Here is a 16920-nt window from a genome sequence, read left to right on the forward strand (position 1 = left end):
TATAATTAGGAGCATCTTTGGTATCTCGGATGTGATGACAGTGCAGCTGTTGCCAAATGTTAACTTTTTAAAGTTGTGTTTACTTAATTTTAGTTTTAAATAAGATAAGTAACATGTTAAGATAAATCTCTGAAATATCTTCCTGGGTAATATTTAGTTCTCATCATTACATTCCAAAACATTTACATTATATTTAGTGTCTTTTTCAGTACTACATTCTGCATGCTATCATCGTAATGTATGAAAAAAACTTCTACAAGAACTGAGGACATATTTGAATAGACTATTCATTTCCAGAATTCCTGGACATTTAAATAGCTTCTTCTTCTTCTCTGAGGGTAAAAGGATACTTTTATCCTCAAAATTTTGAGTCACTGAAAATTATGTACCAATTTTACTATATGCAAGGCAAATTTGAAATCAACACTGGTATTTAAAATGCAAAATATATTTAAATAGTTAATGTGAAATGGTGTGATCAGGGATTAGAAATGAATGTGCAGACCTTGCAACATAACTGTTTTTTATTCAGTTATAGGTGCCCAGCGCAGGAGAAGTCCCAGTGCCCTTGCCATTGAAGTATTTGAGTCACATTTGGGAAGTCATATTTTACAGGTAAAAAAAAATGGCTATTCCAAGAAAAATCAAAATAACTAGTCAGACCTATTTCTGCCAATAATTTGAATACTGTTGGTGTCAGCACTTATATTAATGAAAATTAATGAAATATATTAATGAAATTTAAAAGGTCACATTTCTTTCTTTTTAGAAAGCCCATGATTGGAACAATTTGAGAGGGAAGGCAGGTGTTGTATAGATGAATCTCAATATTTTGTTGTTTTGAACTGTGCAGTAGGTGTTTGCTTGCAGAATGTATTTGTGTGTGTGCACAAAACAGTATTTTGTGTTGGTGATTTTATTTGCCTTATGTGTCATGCACAGATTTAGGGTGTTTTTCCCCACTTTGGTTTATGTGCACTGCTTTCCTCTTTGATATCACAGTTGTCATGATTATGTATCACAAATTTGCAACAACCTGCAAAGAGAAAAGATGAACAGCAGCATGCTTCTTAGGTCTCTTTATCTATGAGATAAAAACTAATCAGATATTTGTCAAAGAATTTAGTCACACTGTAAAAGGAGCTATATTCCAGCAAGATTAGATTGAAAAAACAGTAAACTGATAGAGATGTTCTTATGCATGCTTTGTTTTGTCAGGGTTAGTACAGCCTTTCTTATGTTACAGTAATCAAAGTGGAGCAGAAGCAGTTAAGAACAAAATGTGAAGTGTTTTGTCAGCAAGGCAAAAACTCAGCACTATGGAAATAATAATAATAATAATAAAAAAAAAAAAAAAAACACTCTTTACATGTAGTCTTTTCTAACCACAGCACTGAATAACTACACTTAGCAATGTACACAGATTCTCAATGCAAATATATTGCTTGGTATATTATCTTTTGAGAGGTACGAAAGAGGTAAATTAGGATATTATCATGAGAAATATTCCACTTAATTTGAAATGATTGAGAGCTATCTCTCCGTACTACCTCAGCTGTGGCATTCAAAAGCATTATGGATAATGTCAGATTTTTCACATATTTTTAAAGTAACTAAATGCCAAATAGCAACAAAGATAATTTTAGGAAAACATTAAATTAACCAGTAGAATGAATTTCTCTTTGGAGCAAAAATCATGAATGAAGTGACTTACTTAGTTGTGCATCCTTAGCAAAGATCTAGCTCAAATTTTTGATTCTATAAGCAAATGCTTGTGTTATAGTAACTGTACCAAAGGTATCTGCACCAGTATCTACAGTACTGTTTGCATATCACACAGAAATGCTGTTATGCTGTCTCATAAATGTAGGGGAAAAAAAAAAGAATAAATAAACAACAGTTTTGTGATGTTCCAATTTATGTAATTTGTTTGTGTGGTGTTTTGAGTATGTAAAAATGTGCTATATATCCTAGAGGTATCTTTCTTGTAATATAAATTATAAGAAATATCTAGATAAAATCTTATTGAGACTGATTTATATATACTCTTTAGGTATTAGGTTTGATGCTATATGAACATATGAGTCAATTTTTAAGAACAAAACTAAGGCGTCCACTTTGACAGATTTATAGGTTGAACTAGGTAATTTTAGATGTCTTTTCCAATCTGAATGATTCTATGATTCTATTCCATGACAACTACTTGATGTTTGAATTTTTCACTTATTGTGTATTTTAGACTATTTAGTGATTTTATTGCTTATTTAAGCTAGACTACATTTTTTTTTCTACTTATACATTATAAATTAGGGTGTTTTCAGGATATATCTTTCTCATAATACTAGTAAAATAATCTGTATTGCACTGTAATAAATGGATTGAGGATTTTCAATCAAAATTGCCATCAACATAATATTGAATATCTGTTGAGGTGTGGCCTTCTCAGAGAGGGTGGTGCTTTTACCAAATTACTCCTATTAATCTCCTGATTGATAGTAGAAAGTTATACTCTGACATTTAAGAGAATAGACTGTTGATGATGGATAAAGGACAAAATAAATTAATAATGGTTGCAAGTATATCATGATATGTTAGAATCTTATCTTACCAGAGTAATCAACACTTGGAAGGAAAGTCTAGGTCATGCGTTCAATTGCACCACTTTTAAAAGATCTGAACAAATTTCAAAGTACTGTTTTGTGGTTTTATGGGTAGAAAAATAATCTCCGGAAAACATGTAAATTTCCAGAAGATAAGTAAAACAACAACCAGATAGATTCTGCAATGGAGTACTGTTCTAACAAGTTCTCATTTAGCTTGCTGCTCCTAAAGATGATATGCAAAACAGTGCTGTGATAAGTATTGTTTGCAAGTGAAGTAAACAACCTTGCAGAATGATTATACCTTGGGACTACCTGTTTTTCAGTCTGCTATCTGAGGAAGTTGAATTTATAGTTTGTTTAATCCCTTTTGCTATTAATATTTTGAAGACTGGGTTAAGTGTAAGCTCAGAAATTAAGAAGCCTCTCTAATCCTCCTAATATTTTGATACTTCAAAATTTATTGACAGACACATAAGAAGCATAATACAGTATGCTTAAAAAGGTGGATGTAGTTGTATGTTATTTATGATGATGTAAAAATAGAAATAGAGGTGCATCTTGTGATATTTTACATCTTGATTCTATAAGCAAGAAGTCTCGGTCATGTCCACAAATCCAAGCCACAGTCAATTACTGTATATCATGCTGAAGAGATTCCTACAGTAGGTATGCAGCCAAGGAAACCAGCTGCTTGTGGAAAAAAAGAAACCCCAAAACATGAATATGTGAAATGTTGTCAAATCATTGTGTCCAAAGTCAGGGCAAAATAACTTTGAACTGTTTTCCAAGTAAGATTACCTGTATGATGAACAGTAGAAAAAATAGGTAATGGCAATATGTTCATTATTTTTTTTAAATATGATTTTTGGTTTGTCAGATAGTTGTGTTTTGTTTTATTCTACATTTGTCTTTGGAAAAGTAGTGTTATAATGAGAATAGACTTCAATAAAGACATCTTCAGTTTCACATTTCTATGTATATATGTGGTATTTATTAAGTAAATCCAGTAAAAAATAATTTCTTCTGTTGCCTGCTATTCAGAAATTTGACTGAAACTGGTTTTAAAAATTAACAAAAAGATGATCAGTTTATACAAGGCTCATGGATTTTTCCTGTAACTTCATTGCTATTGAGGAGGTATGGAAAAGGGTCAGTAACCCCATATTCTTCATATAATCAGGAATGATCAGGAAATGTAGAACTAAATATAGAGAAAAGGGAAAGTTAGTGAATATATTTGCATATGCAAATTAGCTTAATTGATACTGCTTGCCTCTACAGGGATTTTTCATTACAAACTGGAGTGCTACATTGTTCAGCTCATATTGAGTAATTTAGTAACTAATGAGACCAGTTTGCACTAATTTGCATATGATAAATGAGCTTAATTGCAGTAAATAACTTGGAGGCATAATTACTTAATTTTCCTGTGTTGCATGGCTTTTAAGTTCACGTATGAACAACTCAAGATAATTTTGCATATTTAAATTAGTTGCTTTTAAAATTCTTGAACAAAAAAGAACACACCTTACAATCTGAACTGTAAAACAATTAAAAGTAAAATATACAGTATTTTCAAATAATATTTCATATCTATAAAATATATTTCTTCCTTTAAAATACCAATGACTACTTAAAGAATAAATATTTGGAATTATACAAAATGGAATAGCTTTTAAAGTCAGAATAGCATAGAAAGATGGTATTCGTAATAATAATAGAACTGTGTATCTGAACTGTAGTGAGTGGTACACATTTTGTATTCCTGCATACAAGAGTGATAACTTTCATAATTGCATTCTTTGCTTCAGCAGTGCCTATTCAGCTGTTAAGAAGCTGTAACACTTTCATATAGCATTATATTACCATACACAATAACTTAGATACTAGTTGTCTTAAATTGCATATACTGTTCTACCTCCACCTCGTTTTGTGTGAAGAAATCCTTAAATCAGTGAGATACTGAAATATCAGAGTGCAGCAAAATGACTTTTTTTTTTTTTTTGGTAGACTTGGTCAGTGGTGAGCACTGTCATTAATAACTCTCATGACAGAGACTTCTACCTTGAGTTTCACCAAAAAAAAAAAAAAGGCATGCCCCTAAATTATTGGCCATCACATCCTTTTTATAGAATTGATAGACTTGAACTACTGAACTAGACAGGGAAAAAAATCAAATGCTCAACTAACAATTGCATGAAATGTTCAGTCACATAGCAAGGTCTGTTGTGCACAGGTGATTTGCAAAGTAGATGACATTTGTTGAATTCTTCATCTGTGCCGTAAGGCACTACTCTCCTAGAAGATTTTTTGTAGCCCCGCTGAATGGTTCCTTCAAAATTTTGACTCACTTTTTTTCTTTATATCTATTTCTTATACTAAGGAAGCATTTTGAGATGAACGAAGGTCTAAGTAGTTGCAGTATTAGATTCCACGAGACAAAAACAACAGGATTCTATCAAGGTCAAAGGAAACAGAGGCTCAGTTGAAATTCTGACCCTAAAGACTCTGTGTTCTTTGTCATCTTTGAGTCATGAGCCACAAGATGTAAAGGGCATGCTCTGGAGATCCAGGAGTGGAACACAATTCAGAAAGGATAGCTGTAGTGGATGTACAGTTCTACCCAAGGTAGCCCAGCCAAGTTATCTGTGGTATGCACTCAGGCTGTAAGCCCTGTTTACTTTGTAGCATCCTCATTATCAGCGCAGACACGATCATGCAATGGTACTAGGATGGGAGTACCGTTTGAACTCCCTGGAAGTCACATATGGCTTAAATGCTATGGTTTGGCTTTACTCCATACAGTGCTCCCAGACTCTCCATGGATGTGAAAGGCAGTCCAGTATTTTATAAATATGGTTCATATTCTTTTTCCTGCCACTGGAAACCTCAGCATGAGGGTAGAGCTTCACAGAGATTTAATTGTCTTTACCTCCATTCCCTGGAGAAACCACAGGTTATTAGACCCTATGAGATTATTTTAGCTTTTGCGTATTGAAAGTCAGCAAGCAAACAGACCATATGCAGCCTATAAATGCAAGAAGACTGATGTATTGTTTGCATTGTGAACAATTGAAAAATGTCTCTTTCTTACAATTTTATTTTTGTTTTAAAATATACATTTATTAATAATTGAGGTTAGATTTAGATTAGATATAAGGAAGAAATTCCTTTCTGTGATGGTGTTGAGGCACTGAAATAGGTTGCCCAGAAAAGCTGAAGAAACCCCATTCCTGGAAGTGTTCAAGGCCAGGCTGAATGGGGCTTTGAGCAACCTGGTCTGGTAGGAGGTGTCCCATGGCAGAGGGGGTGGAACTAGATCTTTAAGGCCTCTTCCAACCCAAGTCATTCTATAATTCTTTTCTTTTATTAATACTTCCAGCACTAAAATACTAAGAAATATGCAACTGTAGAAATATATCATACGTGTCAACATAGTATACTACTGCTCTTCAGAGTAGGTCCGTTACTAATTGTGAGAAACATCCAGGATGAATGTATCATCTCTGGTTCCTGTGAATCATTCCAGATGATGCCATAACCATATAGAGTAGCTTAAACTACATCTTGGTCAGCATGTTATTTTTTTTGGTGCATGTCACATAAGTTTACGTTTCCTTAGGAAAAAAAAAAATGAGGAAAATGAGTAACAGTCTCTTCTCTCTATTTCTCTCTAAGTGAGTGCTTTAAAAGTTTGTCTTCTGTTTGCAGCTGGCTACTACCCATTCTACCTGCCTGTTCTACCTAAATTTGTGTCTAGAATTGTGTTCTAGATGCTGATTCCATCACAGTCTTAGGTGTGTAACAACTGCAAATAAGAGTGAATCATACATGCGATACTCTCAGAAGTATTCATGATTACACATCATTGATCAACTGAATGTTAATAAATATTAATAATATTTGAGTAGTTACAAAACAAAAGGCTTTTTCTCATATTCAACCAGAAAAATTGAAAGTTTTTATCAGGAGAATGTTTCTATTTTCTCCTAAAAATGCAGTTAATTCAGCTTTATGAATTGGTATTTTCAAATGCAACAGGTGTAGAAGCAAATACATGATTCAAAGGAAACTTCTATATCAGAGTTTTTTCTCTGTTATCCATATGGATCTTGTCCTCTGTTTCTGTCACTAGTTTTGTAGCACTGTGACACCCTTTGAAGGCCAATGTTATTCTGTCAAGCTTGACATAGACAAAAAGTTGAAAGAATTCACTATTCATCTTCACTACAATATTTAGTGATGTTTGGAAGATGTTGCTATTTACCTATAACTACTACATTGAATATAACAAGACAATGACAATATTCATGTTTTCTAAAAACATCTTGCTGGAGAGCATTCAAGTAAAGATTTTTATGCACTGGAAGTATGAATGTTCAGCATGCAGCCACTTTAGATTATGGAATACCTGTGAGTATTTTATTTTGTTTTGTTTTGTTTTTGTTTGTTTGTTTGTTTTTTTATTAAGACAAAGCAAAGATTAGTGAACAGAATAAATTATTTACATTTTTGCAGTAGTGAGTGATTATGGATGAAGTACAATTGTGCGTAGTGTCATGGAGACAGAAGTTTTTCCTGTACTGAAAATAAGTACTAACATTTCACTGTGTAAGCACTCTATTAGGAATTAAAATTGGCCATATGGTATGGATAATCATAGTGGAAGAAGAAAATAGATGGTTCTAAAATTTGCCTTCCCTGAAAAATATTTGAATCTTGTAAAACTTTGGAGTATTTTAAATAGATATAAGCATAGATACAAGTTGATGTTAAGTTTCGAGGTAGTTCTGTGGCTGGCTGGACCACAACTGAGTAGAAATCCGTTTTCTTCTAATATTTAAATTGTTACAGAGAGCTTCATCTGACAAGAGAATGTCAAGTGGAAAACAGAAAGGAAGGTGTTGCAGTGCTATAAAATATAAGGGAGAAGATTTACTTTCTCATTTGTTATTTTCATTCACTCTAAGTATTACATATTGAAGTTAACTCTGTGTAACAGTGATCAGCATAGAAGTAGTGACAAGAGAGTAAATGTGAGTAAGCAGATGATAGTAGTGCTGATTGAGGATTTTTCCAGTCTGCAAAAGGTCTTTGCAGAAAAGACTTCTGCTGGCAAGGAGATTTGTGAAGAGCAGTTGCTAGTGGTGATGTTTGTAGTGGTGAGTGTACCTTTGTGAGGATGAAGAAGACTGTTCAGTTTTTTGCAATCTGTATTGGGCTACAGGGACAGACTACTAACCATCCTGTGTTAGCATGTGTCAAAGATAGGCGAAAAGAGGGTAATGTGAAAAAGCCAATAAAACGTACAAAATTTAGGGTATGCTGAACAGTATAGGTCTGTGCAGTCTGTAAAATATATATATGTATTGGGATTAAGTAGTGAATAAATTATGCATCAGTAGCCAAAATAAAGTGGAAATTAAAAGGTCAATTAAGAAAAGATAGTTGTTGCAGAACAAGCAACTCAGCAAAGTGATCTCAAACTTTCTCTTGGCAGCAAACAGCTATGTGTAATGCAGTGAAACAGAATGAGTATATAACGAGTCAGAATTGAAGGTTTGGAGACCACAGACCACATAATCCCTCTATGAGAGAATGATTTCTATATGTAGTCTACTTTGTATGTTTAAATTTTGATACTGAACCTCATCTTTATCATACAGCTAGTTTTTATTTAAAAAATAAATAAATAAGTGACATTCAGAGCATTCAGATACAAAACCAAAGGGGGAACTGATTGTTCTCAACACAATGCTGTCCAGAAATTGAACACAATTCAGGTAAAAAAGTAGACACTTAATCTAAATCTCTACTAAAAAAAATAAAATAAAATAAAAATCTTTCAGTATACAACTGTTTTATCTAGGAAAACTGACAGTTGTATAAAGTTCAAATTAGTCATTCAGAAATAGTGAGATAACACTAGTAAGTAGGATGGTGTAATGCCTTGGTATAAACTGAACAAAAATTATAGATTTATGGTATAAGAGACAGTAGTGTATATGCAGAGGGAATATTGACCTTCTGAAAGTAAAGTTTCCAACTGGATAGGATGAAAGAGAATAATCTCAATTGTAATTAGAAACAAAATCGTTAAAAAAAAAAAAAAATGAATGAGGCAGGAGAATGTCATGATAGTAAGTGTTACATTGAGAAAAAGAAAGATACACAGCCTACTTGGAAAAAGTAATTTGGGATGACTTGAAATGCCCCGTTATTAACAGGTCAAACATCTCACCCAAACAGAGTTGAAAAGCAGGAAAACAGTGTAAATGCTGGTATGTTGTGAAGAGCCACAGGACTCTAGTAAGAAATGATTGGTATCTCAGCTTTGTACTGTGCCTTTCCAGGGAGATTCTAGGCATCTCCATCCACACTCTCCTGTTTCTGATTTAAGGATAGATTCTATGTCACCTTTCACTGGCTAAATACATAATCTACGTAGGAATCTGTCCAGGTTTGATCACCAGTCTCACTTTAAGCACTTTGTAGATTGGTATTCTCAGAAGATCATCCTCTTGTAATAAAAGTGTAAAAGTCTTACACCAGATGTTACTTAGAACTTTAGAAATCGAATTGTGTATTTTTTTCCAGCATAATTAATGGAATGATGATAGGTATTTGAAGCTGAAAAGAGGCAGAAAAACCCTTTAATAGAAATTGTAATACTGCATGCCTCTATTCAGTGTTCTATCTTTGTTCTGTGATGCTACTTTTGCACTTTAAACATGTGTAAATGCCACTGAATGCTACGCTATGACTCTGGTTCGACACTGGTTTAAATTATGAAAGAGGTTAGCCTGATACGTTGCGTGTTTCTACAAAAGGCTGGGAACAAAGGCTAGATTTGAATCTGAAAAGGTTAAAGGAGTTGCACAGACAGCATTGTTAAAAGGGACATCTCAGGTCCATTAGCTGGAACACAAAGCAAGAGGATTTCCTGGGTTCAGGAGACTTGAAAGGTGCTGATTTGCATACTCCAATTTGTCCCAGTCACAATAAGTGCCTCAGATTGAATCCATAAGGGCAGTGCTTTCAATCTGGAGTTATGTCATAGGTACAGCATCCATGCAGTTGCTGCCCAAGGGGTTGTATGTTAAAAGGAGATTGGGGGAGGGGTGGGAAATGCCAAATTGTTTTGCAATTGGAGCTTGAAGCAGTGCACTTAAACCTGCATTTTATATGGCAACTGTATATAAAAGTGTGCAGTTTCATTTAATAAAGAAATATTTGATCTGAGCAGGACACAGCATACCACAGTGTGTCATTTAATTCCTGGGAAAGTATTTGAAGAAAATGACATATCTCAGCACTGTTTGTTGACCGTTTTGTTGTCACCTGCTGAGTGTTGTCATTTCCATAGCCAGTGGGCTGTATTGAATCAGACAGAGGGAAGAGGTCATTAACAGAAATGGAGGACTTTCTGCAGCCTGTAGATGCTGAAGGAGGAATTTTTCTTCAGATACATCAACAGAACTCTATTTAATGGAGTCTACATTCAGCTATGATTTGGGATTTAGCCCTGTTTTGAACTGAAGTAAGGTGGCTTGAAAAGTATAGGCAGCATAAACTAATATGGGGGTTGACCAGAAAGAATTATACGTTCTATGTTTTTTTTTTTTTTTTTTTTCCCCAGTCACAGCATTTATCAAGATAGGAAAAGGGTGTTGATTTCCTATAAATAAATACAATTGGGGAAAACAATGTTTCAGGTCATGCTGTGCAAGTTAACAGTGATATTTTTCTTCACTATTTTGAAATCATTGATGACATAGTTTCCAAGATTCCTCATTTCAGATCTAATGAAAATAAAAAGCATTAGAAATAGGCTTCAAGCATCCTTTGTACTCTGCAATAGAAGTGAAGGGCAGCAGTATGTGCCCTCTTTTTCCAGAGGATCTGGCAAAAGGTAATATTGGCGTCTGCATGCAGAGAATCCTTAAATGGAGCATATGCTCCATTTAAGATTCATGTGAATGCTGTTGTTTGAGGCCGCTTTTAACTCTAAGTTATTTCATTATACTAGCTATCTGCTAACTACATTTTCATAATTTTGTCTGTAAGGTCTAAATAAATGTAAATATTAATAGAGGCTGGGGGTTCAACCTTCACTATTACTGTAGAATCTGGAACTCCAGATGCAGTGCTTTATCCCCTGGATTTTAGGTAGAAAGTGCAAGCACTTTTACTGAGACTTTAAAACACATAAGAGATCACAAATATAGTTAAAATAAGTGAGTCGTGTTTGTGGAGAGTGCGCTCTGTTCTTGACTGTGTTAACTTTAAAGTTGATTAAAAGTAGTTGCTTCCATTATTTGCTGCTAAAATGGCATTGGATTAGAATTTCTACCTGCATAGAAATTACAAAAGATAGCGTGGAAACAAATGTGTTTTGTTTTGTTTTTTCAAAAGTGACTTAATTGTGTGCAATTACATTGTATCACATTTTCTTTGGGTACATTTTATAGGGTCACATAAGATGCAAATCAGTGCTGAATGTTGTTTATTGATTATGTATAGCACTTAGCCAATGAATTGTTTTCTTCTTTCACGTTTTCTCCATTCTATGAAGAACACTATTTAGGTGTACCCATTGACGCTAATGTAAGACTATACCACTTTGATAGTGTCTGATTGAATTCTGGTTTGATTGAATGAATTGTAAATTCTTTCTTACATATTCTAGATAGTGATTTATGGTGGGTATCATTGGCTTGCTTTGTGCTTAGTATTTGTTCTGTTTTTCCCTTTAATTGTATATTCTGCTGAACATACAGATTATAAACTTTATGACTTCATTCGTAGTTTTTTCTAACATGGAGGTGGTAGACTATTTGCCTTTAATGCCCACTTTAAGGAGTAGAAAAAATCTGTAATGTATGTGTGTTTATGTCAAGAAATTCTCCTCACATTTCCAGAGTGGCCTACAGCAGAGAACAGGAATTGCTGCTCCTAGGCACCATTATAGAGGACACCTTTGCTGTGACAAAGAAGGTTTCATAGACCACTATTAAAAACATTTGTTTACTTCCCCAGAAATAACAATGGTTGAAATAGTTTTTTGTTCCAACTGTACGTCATTTAGGAGTGGGAAGAAAGTAAGAATTAACAGTATAGAATCATAGAATTATATAGTTCAGAAAAGACCTTGCAGATCACCAAGTCCAACCATCAACCTCACCTACTGAGTCCCAGCTATGTCCCTTACTGCCATGTTCACACGTCTTGTAAATAACGTCAGGAATGGGGAGTCCACCACTTCCTGGGCAGCCTGTGGCAATGCTTGGCCACTCTTTCTGTAAAGAAATTCTTCCTGATAGCCAATCTAAACCTCCCCTGGTGCAAACGTGAAATCATTTCCTCACATCCCCTCACTTGTCACCTGAGAAAAGAGACTGGCACCCTCCTTGATACAACCTCCTTTCAGGTAGTTGTAGAGAGCGATGAGGCCTCCCCTCAGCCTCCTCTTTCCCACGATAAACAATCCCAATTCTCTCCTCATAAATCTTGTTCTCTAGTCTCTTTACCAGCTTGGCTGCTCTTCTCTGCATATGCTCAAGCAAGAGTAGGTCATCTTTCTTCAGGCCATCACTAAATGCTTTGTAGTCCACAATATAAAAAAAACATTTTTTTTAATTGAAAATTAATGAAATTAAAGCTTGTGTGGAGGCCTAATATGTAACAGAGCTGTAGAGACTCTCAGATTTCCTCTAGACAGTCTCAAAGAAGGTGAGTTACAGGTGAGACTTAAACTGAAAGGCTTTACACGGTGTTTCAAGTGTTTGAAGCAACCAAACTTTTATGCCAATATGTATCGCCATAGTGGTTTAGAATTTTGTGGTTTATTTATATAAAGTATGCTGTCAGCAAACAGCACTAGAAATAACATGTAAACCCTCTGTTAAATCTCGGAAAAAATATGGGACTTTAAATAATATAATTGAAAGAACATCACAAAGTTTTATCTTTCCATTTGTCCTTTCTCTTTTTCTTTTTTAAGTTTTACTTTTATGTGTCTGAAATAGCACTGATCAAGACAAGGTTTTTCATCCTTTACAAATTATGCATTTGATCGAAATCAAAGATAGAATATGGTACTCCTTTTGATAAAAACCGTCTAGAAATTATATTAAAATTATACAATAGTTATCGAAATGTGTGTTAGAAGGTAGGAAACAATTCAGAATTTCAAGAGTACAATGTTGTATTTCTCTATTAAAATAAATAAATAAATACTTGGCTCTGTTTATTATAAACCTAAGCTTTTTGGTCTGAAACTGGAAGTCATGCTTCCATGTTCTTCTGTTTTCAATTACTTGCAAGTAGCTATTTTTATATGTTACACTTGGCACCAAAAAAAAAAAAAGGGGGGGGGCAGGTTTTCAGTTGTATCCTTAGTTATAGTCTCCTAAAGCTATCTAAAGCTATGCCTGTGAAAGATCCAACCTGAATGGACAGCAGACAGTACTGCACCTTCTGGTAGAAAGCCCTGCTCCTGTCACTAGTGCAGGCACTAAGGGCGTTGTGGGGTTTATTACTTGTGTCTACTTTTAGGCACCTTCAAATTTGTATTTTGGGATGTGGTAGTCCACGTTAGGTTGAGCACATACTGTGGGAGAGGAAGGCTGCTGCTGTGTGCTTAGTCGTTGCAAATTTAGGCTACTGGATTTGTACTGCACCCCACACTGCCACGGTGTTTGCCAAAGGCTAATTAGCGCCATTTGGCATTCCTTCTGCAAAAGTTTCCCCAACTCCCTTACAGATTATTCCTGATGAGGGCATGAATTATCTACATGTAGGAGGTTTGGCAGAAAAGTGATTATAGCTTCTATTGCTGAATTTATGAGCTTGTATACCCTTAAGCCTTGCTGTAGAGTGACTTCCTGCAACCTCCTTCTTGGAGAGACTTGGGAGGGACTCAGGAATGTCCCTCCTCAGGATGTCCCTGTAAATGAAAAGTGGTGTTTACCATTTTCCTATCTGAGGAAATGGTTAACATTTCTTGATTTATGGATATTATCAAGCTTTGTTTTGTTCCCAAGTATTCAGGTATTGTTGTATTGTAAAGTCAAAGGAGAAAAAAAAATCTACTGTTGTAGTTTTTCAAAGCAAACAAGGAAGAACAGTAGTAACAGCAGAGCACAGCATTTCAGTGAAAGAGGGTTTTATTTCTTTCAGTGTCAAGAATGTGGCTGTCAAGTGTGACACATGCAAATTTCTAAGTGGGTGTCAATGATATATTGGCAAATTTTATATGGATTTTTTTAACCATATAGAACATTTTAGTGAAGTGTGTTTTCCTTTTTATAAAAATGTCTGTGGTGCCATCCAAATCTTGCACTTGCAATTCTTGGCTGTATATCTAGTGGTAAAAAAAATTGTTTAGGATTAAAAAGTAATGGATGGTATCAGCAGAGCTCTCTATCCACAAGACAGGGAATGAACATTTACACAGTTTTCAGATTCGCTGTACTTGCAAGATTTCATCATCTGTGTCTAAATCACCAGAAACAGTAGAAATACTGGAAATAGATGTGTAGTGACATATGAAAGCTTTAAGGGATGCATGCTATGCTCAGATAGTAGTTCTTAATATGGAGGAACCACTCATTAATCCAAGAAACATGACTACAGAGCAACAGCAGGCTCTGACCCACAGCAGACAGAGTATCGGGTTTATCAGCAAAGGCAGCAGCAGAGCCAGAAAAGGAAAGCTGACATCCAGATGCCGGTGATACAAGTATCCTATCCAGACTTGGGCATATGGGTCCTGCATCTGTCAGTGTTACACCAGCATTTGGCTCCCAACCTCGAGCAGACTCTGTATTCCCAATGAGTTAGAGATTCCAGCCAGCACAGTCAGTGAATGGATAAGCCAAGTCTTCTGAAGCAGTGCTGTTATATTGGAAAGGCAAGCTCAGGTCGAAAGAAGTCCTGTGAGATGTTATGAGGGCTCTTCCCATTCATGGCAAGATTGTGTTGCGTAAGATTTTTTCTGCTTATGTTGGCATGTAAAAAGAAGTGACATGGTAAGGAAATTATAGCATTTTTTAAATGCCAACAGAAAAATAATCCATCTGAAAGGACTGTAACTCAGATGTGTTTTGTTTTGTTTTGTTTTGTTTTTTCTCATGTGGAAAAGAAATGTTAATATTTACTTGTTTATTAGCCTTGAAGAACCAGTATGGGTTACTAAGTCAGCTTTGATCTGCAGAAACCTCAAAGTCACTTCTTTTTAATAAAGAAGCTCTCTGCCTATATTGTCCCAGTTTCAAAACCCTGAGAAGGCCAAATCCCTTTGTGCCACACAGAGCAATCTCAGAGAGTAAGAAAATCCTGTGATGGAAATGAGGGTTTCTACCTCTCCCCCCATCTCTGCCACCCCCAGCATTTTCTCCATCAGGAAAGTTCTTTATCCAGTACTGCTTTTCACTTGTATGAGCTAATGGGAGGGCTGTCCTTCAAGAAACTTGAAACAGAAGCATTCATTTAAGAATGACTGCGTGACACCAACAAGCATCAAGGACACTATAGGACACAGAAACTCAGCACATTGGACTCCTTTAGAAGATGAAGGTGTAGAAGACAAGAAGTTGGTAAAGAAGATTAATCCATCTTCTTTAATTGCCTGTAATCTCCTCCAGAGGTAGCTGTATACACCAGTGGAGCATTTACTTCTTGCCTGATTTTAAGGCTTAGACTAAATTCATTGTGAGCATTAAGTGGTCAAAATGCCAATGCTGAATTTACTGTTGAATAGGCTAGATATTTCTGCACAGAGACAGGAAAGAATGGACTGTGAATATGAACACGTTACTTTTATCAGCTCTTCCCCACAGTTTTACTTGGACATTTTAATTTTGAGAAGTTCTGGTCAACCCTTTCCAATACAAAAGTTATATGGTATATAGGGATTACTGGGAGCTAATCGTACAAGTCTGAGGAGCTGTACAAGTCTCCCCTATTTTGAATATGAGTGGTACTGGAAGGATTACTGAGAGTGCAGCAAGTACTTCATAGCTTTTTAAATAAATGGCAATCCTTTAAAATAAGTAGCCAATAATTATTAATTCATTTAGCTGGTACTATAAAAATGTTAGTCATTTGGAACTAATATGGCTTAACAGGCTTCTACCTTGGGGATTTCATTTTAGTTTAGCAATTATGTACTTTTATTTTAAAGTGTTGTTAATAACAGCAACAATAATACTTCTCTTAAAGATGTGATTTTATGAAGTGTGTTTTTCATTTTTAACCAGTGCTTATATAAACTGAGAGAAGAGAGGTTTTGGTTTAATTTTACAAGGAAAATGTTTCAAATTTTAAAAAATCAGCAATGTTAGAGGAAGATAAGGCAAGATGTCCATCTCCTAGCCTACTAAGACACAGGTAAGTTGTCTTTATGAGCCTCTCTTGAGTTGAGATAAAATCGGACTTGAAATTAAAAGCAGAATCAAAAATGTGCTCTGCTCAGTTTCCTTTTTTCTGTACAATAATAGTTCCATTGTATTTTTAGTTGTTGTCACTAATATATGTGACACTAATAACTGTGAATATTAGTTGTTGTTTGACCTGCTGTGATTTATGACATACAATTCTACGAATGTTGCAGATTTCTGTCATCACAACCTTACTTCTTATATAGAATTTTATGCATTACATAAGGAAAAAGTGCTTCATATTAGAAAAAGGAAAATTAAACCTTGGAGGTAATTCTCATAAAAATCTCATTGGAGAATATTGAAACCTTTAAAAAATATTCTGCATTATTATTTTGCTGCTTGTGCTGTTTCACTAAACTGCATTCATTCCAGATTTTTCTTACTACAGAGAAATTGTCTCTTTTCTGGCAGAAACACTTCATTTAAACCAAACCAGCTATGTGATGTCTGGGGCATGCAGAAGGCTAATTTTAGAAATAGAAGGCATTTTACAACTATGAAATAAAGCTGTTGTTGTTTTGAATTACCCATTAGAGTAAGTTTTCTCTCATTCTGGACTATAGTCCAGAGAAGGAGGAGAATTCTGCTCTTATATGTAGGAGCACAGAGATTAACTCTAACTGACTCAAATTAGATTCCGTGAGTGTCCTCCAGACATTAGCAATTCAAAAGGGCTCAAAATAACATGAATTTCATGAAAATAACTTAAGAGGAGGGGAAACATTTTTCTCTATTAATGTAATAGCGAATATATTGACAAATTAGTATTTTTGTTAAAATTTTAAGTGATATTATGATTATTATTTTTTACATTTATTCATTTAAACTGATGGAACTACAGAAACCCCCAAAAAAGGCTGAGTGAATACAGT

General features: G+C 34.9%; 1 protein-coding gene across 10 annotated transcripts in view; it reads left to right on the top strand.

The window, feature by feature from the left end:
- NPAS3 (neuronal PAS domain protein 3) overlaps positions 1-16920 on the top strand; it is a 613991-nt gene that overhangs the window by 306294 nt on the left and 290777 nt on the right. For all 10 annotated transcript variants that reach the window (XM_068684450.1, XM_068684455.1, XM_068684454.1 and 7 more), the window contains one exon: positions 533-615. In XM_068684450.1, the coding sequence (XP_068540551.1) occupies positions 533-615 (83 nt within the window). The remainder of the gene's footprint in view (positions 1-532; positions 616-16920) is intronic.

Source organism: Anas acuta, chromosome 5 (genome assembly GCF_963932015.1).
Source record: "Anas acuta chromosome 5, bAnaAcu1.1, whole genome shotgun sequence".
Lineage (NCBI taxonomy): Eukaryota > Metazoa > Chordata > Aves > Anseriformes > Anatidae > Anas > Anas acuta.